Source organism: Porites lutea, chromosome 13 (genome assembly GCF_958299795.1).
Source record: "Porites lutea chromosome 13, jaPorLute2.1, whole genome shotgun sequence".
NCBI classification, from domain to species: domain Eukaryota; kingdom Metazoa; phylum Cnidaria; class Anthozoa; order Scleractinia; family Poritidae; genus Porites; species Porites lutea.
Genome location: NC_133213.1, coordinates 10,097,620 through 10,102,040, shown reverse-complemented (window position 1 = coordinate 10,102,040; position 4,421 = coordinate 10,097,620). Strand labels below are relative to the sequence as shown.

The 4,421-nt window shown below is 38.2% G+C and overlaps 1 protein-coding gene and 1 long non-coding RNA gene across 2 annotated transcripts; one reads left to right on the top strand and one right to left on the bottom strand.

Annotated features, from left to right (window-relative positions):
- On the top strand, positions 1-1,884 carry LOC140923211 (uncharacterized). The gene is made up of 3 exons (XM_073373290.1): positions 1-548; positions 791-1,045; positions 1,268-1,884. The coding sequence occupies exons 1-3, from the start codon at positions 319-321 to the stop codon at positions 1,431-1,433; spliced, it is 651 nt and encodes a 216-aa protein (XP_073229391.1). The 5' UTR covers positions 1-318; the 3' UTR covers positions 1,434-1,884.
- Positions 1,136-2,981, bottom strand: LOC140923212 (uncharacterized). Its single transcript, XR_012164140.1, has 3 exons — positions 2,912-2,981; positions 2,533-2,765; positions 1,136-2,018 (listed from the first exon to the last, which is right to left on the bottom strand). It is a non-coding gene; the product is annotated as an uncharacterized lncRNA (long non-coding RNA).
- Positions 2,982-4,421: the final 1,440 nt, after the last annotated feature.

The following is a 4,421-nucleotide window of genomic DNA, read 5'->3' as shown; positions in this document are numbered from 1 at the left end:
TAAAGTGCTACTACGACGAAAATTTTTGTTTTTGTTTCCGAGTTTTTTTAACATAAATCTTTTGTATATGTTCAAAATTATACAAATAGCGAAAAATTGGAACGATACTTGCGTACGGGGGCTGGAAATTTCCCACTGAAAAGTGCGTAAATGCCGTCCGCCATTACAAAGTTCGCAAAACAATAGCCCGCGAGATCTCCGCAAAGCGGTCGTGCGTTTGACCACGTGACTTATGCACTGTGACGTAGAAACATCAACCAAAACATTCGCATTTGGGAAAAGTTTGTGAGTTTAGAGCCTTTTAACAAGACGTTTAAGATGTCATCTCCGTCGGATTCCTCTTCCTGCACATCTGAAAGTGATCTAGAAAGTTTTACAGTTGACGAAGTGATTGGGGAATTGTCTGAATTTGCGCCGTACAACGACAGTTGCGAACCCCTTGCTACCGAGGAAGAAGCCGCGGACTACAACGAAAGAGTTCATCGCGAAGAAGAAGAGGAACAACAGTTTCAACGAAGATATTCGGGAGAGGTGCCAGCAAATAAATGGTATGGTATTATCATGGAATGTAGATTTATATTTTTATTTTCCAATTTCAACATACCCGTCGTTAAGTCGTGCGCGTGACGAACGCGACTATGTGTTTTGTTTAAGTTTACAATTTCGTTGCTATGTGATTAGCTGTAGTCCTGATTTTATGCGATAGTTTTATTGAAGAGGTCAGACAATTAATAATTTTATACAGACGTATTTTTCTTGTGTTTGACGAATTTTTCATATTATTTTGCAGGTGTTCGTGCTCGAACTGCTCTGTCAGCCTTGTTACAAAAGCGCAGGGGTGCATTTGCTGCAAAGAGATTGATCGCTGCGAAGAGGTCATGGAAGAAGCCATTGGAGACCGGACCGTATGCATAACCCTCCATCCTGGGTTTGAAAGCGTCTGCTTACATCGCCACGTATTAGTAGTGGCTGCACTGGGCCTAAAAACGCGAGCTGGAAAAACGTACACAACTGTTCGTGGGCAAAGCAACAAAAGTGATGATGAGTAAGTTGGGGTATTGTTGACTTTGTATCGGAACGATCGAACCTTACATAGCATTGAATAATTGATACATCTAAGCTTATCGCCGTGGACTGATCTCATAGAATCACATTTTTTATTTTCTAAATGGCTTTATTGCCCCAACTGCTTATTTTTAAAAGGAGTATTTATTTATCTCCATCCAATCCCTCCTTGAATTAACAGTGATCTCATTTCTCTAACTAGATTCCTGAGGTCTGTGGCCTATCGCCAATTTACAAGACTGCTGTGGAGTTATATTGGTAGTTCCAGGCGATACCCCTTGCCCTGTTGTGCCTACAATAAAATCAGGAATCAATTTCCGAGTCAAAATGGCCATTATCGTGGATTCGAAGATGAAGAAAATGAATAATAAATGCACTGTTTGTTCTTGAAGAGTGTCATGTATGCCATTGGGGCCAAGAAGGACCTACAGTAGTTGCTTGAATACTTGTCTGTAAGCACTTAATTTTATGGGCCAAACTTCAGAATTCTCAGCCACTTCCTCGCTTTTTGTTGAATGACAAACTTGCCCACTGTGTGAAGCCCTGTTCTTCTAGCGTTCAGTTAAACTCAAGTTTAGTGGCTGGGAATTCTGATGTTGCTCCAATTTTCATGTACACAAGTAATAAAAATTAAATGGAATTCAGCCTGAATTTAATTACAGTTTTAATGTATCGTTTCTTTCTTTTCACTCGGCTCACAGAGCACTGCAAAACTTAATAGCAGGTTACCTGCTGGAAACTTTCCTAGCAGGTCTGGTTGACTCTTCCAGACTTTTGTCTGGCTACAGTTTCTGCAGAAACTTTCTACAGTTAACAAGGTACCTGTCTGTGATACAGAAAAATTGGGTTTTGAAAAGAAGCACAAGTGGGAGAACTGAAATAAAAGAAGAAGTTTGGAAAGGAAAACAATTCCCTTCAGTTCCTCTTGAATGTTTTTTCCTTGTAGATCCAACCTGTAAAAAATGATTGAAAGGAAATACTCATTAAATCATAGCATATGAAATAATAAAATAACAATAAAAAAAATGACTATCATTTTTATTGTTTTTCTCAGGGTGTTGCCAGTTTTTCAACTTGTTGTAAACCTGGCTAATTGTGGGTTGGGATTTTATTCTCAAATACATCCTGAAAAATGCTTTTTTATAATAATTCTGTTGATTGCACACATGACAACTTTGAGCCCTTAAGCTATCTAGCCCACCCCAACTATGCATAATTTATTACAAGTGGTTGAGTGGACAAACCAAACATTTTTAGGCCTGGGACTTCCAGTCTATGGGCTGGCTATGTCTCTTTTTTTTTTTTTTTGCAATTCTTATCTGAGTAAATTACAAGAACAAATTTCATGTACTCTTGTTTAATTAAATAGATCCTCTCATACTGGAAGTTAGTTTTAGGCCTAAATCACTTCCCAGAGGATACTTAGAGCTAAGATGTTAAAATGCAATAAATTTTGCATCTTTGTACCTTGGGTTCTGATGAGTCTTCACCGAGTCATCATCTTCCTTTAGATTTTTATATGCATCTTCGATTTCTTCAGGACTCCATGTAGGGTCTTCATCACACTCAAACTCCTCATACGCATTGTCCTGCATTTCCTGCTCAAAAAATCGCCTGATCGCAGGTTAGCTCATCTTCTGATTCATCCTCTAGCCCTAACTCTGTCTCATTTCTTACTGGCCATGGATCAGTTTGAATAGCTTAAACAAATGGAATTAAAAAAATTCTATCACCATTAAAATTTTAATTATTATTAAATAATCAAATACTGATAAAATATAATAAAAATATAAAGATAGGCAGTTATGCCTATATGACTCATCAACATCAATTATTGTTGACTCACCAGCATTCACCATCAGCAACTGCTTCGGCTCTTGTATGCTCTTAAAGTTTTCAACCCAATGATCTTGATTGGAGATTAACTTACCCTTCAGTCTTGTGACTTTGCCCCTTAACTGAGTCACCTCACTCCTCAGGGTTTTGCATGTTGTCCAATTCCCAGCATGTCCAGTTGGAGTATCCTACAAAAAACAAACTTTCAACATTAATACAGGCTGTAATAACAAGACTTTAGAATTTTTGTGTTTTAGTATTGTTGTAAAATAACTGCACATGTAGTTTTCCATTGTTATGATAATACAAAGATGCAAATAAACATTAATTAGAGTTATGCGCCTACCATAGAAACCTGTTCAAGTTCAGGAATCGTTAATGATTCATCAATCTGCATATCTTCATCCATATCCTGCACTTTTTCGATTCCCTGAGCCTCCAGGATCTGCATGGTTTCAGTAACCTCATCAGTGCCTGAAATCCCTTGGCTCTCGAGAGCTGTCTTATCACCAGAAGTACCTAGGACCTCTGAAGCCATCTCAGCATCAACACTTATCTCACCCGTCTCAGTCTCGGGGATGCAGCCCTCCTTTTCAGGATTTACCTCAAGAAAAGAACCCTGACTTGTATTCAGAACACCCTCGACTTCTGGAGACTCCTTAGGGTTGAGATTGGGAGCCCCCATAGTGTCAGCACTCTCCTCAGGTGCAGAACTTCCTTTCAAAGAGATCACCTCTTCTTTCAGGATTGTCTTCTTTCTCTGTATCCTCATTAGTAGTTTGACCAGCAAGATTTTCATTTTGTATCTAAAAATGAAAATAGGTACGACCATTTTCTATATCTCCCCTTCAAAACAAGTTTAAATTTGAGCTTAATGTCGATGTTTTCAAAACTAGAAATGGAAGCAAGGTTTAACCACATCTTTGCCTTAAAAAGTATGCATCATTTGCAGACAGTGAAAATAGAATTAAAATACAAACGAAAAAAAAAACCGAAAACAGTAACTGAACTTACAGAATGTAGAAATCAGACTAAGTCCAATTTTGGTCGTTTTAAAAGACTCGCGTGTAACTCTTAATTTGCTGTAAGATTTCTTGGAGGGAAGTTTAGAGTACTGTCAAATCTCAAAGTAACAGCAAGATAATCTCTCAAAAAATAGAGAGCCGGATTTCTATGTAGCTTCACTTTTTCTAAATTTTACGCTTGAGTGGAAAGGTCTGGGAATTGGGGAATTGACTTCACGTCCACTCAGCGCAAATGCCCGTTTTACTATAACTATGGGAAGAAAGCAGAAAAGTATGAAAACACATGCAACAATATGGGAAGTCCAAATAGTCAGAGCATTCATTACACGAATATTGAACAACGATGCCAGAAAAAATCATGTCACAGGTAAATGGGGAAATAAATATAATGGTGATAAGCACAGCGCAAATACATTGTAATTTCACTCACCGATCGTCGACTCCGCTTTGATAGTGTTTGAGAGGATTTTTTCCAAATGGTTGGAAACGTCCCCT

Excerpts from the sequence above, each read along its gene's own strand:
- LOC140923211 (XM_073373290.1), top strand. The coding sequence starts at position 319 with ATGTCATCTCCGTCGGATTCCTCTTCCTGCACATCTGAAAGTGATCTA. Across the intron at positions 549-790 it reads GAGGTGCCAGCAAATAAATG|GTGTTCGTGCTCGAACTGCT; the intron begins GTATGGTATTAT and ends ATTATTTTGCAG. Across the intron at positions 1,046-1,267 it reads AGCAACAAAAGTGATGATGA|ATTCCTGAGGTCTGTGGCCT; the intron begins GTAAGTTGGGGT and ends TTCTCTAACTAG.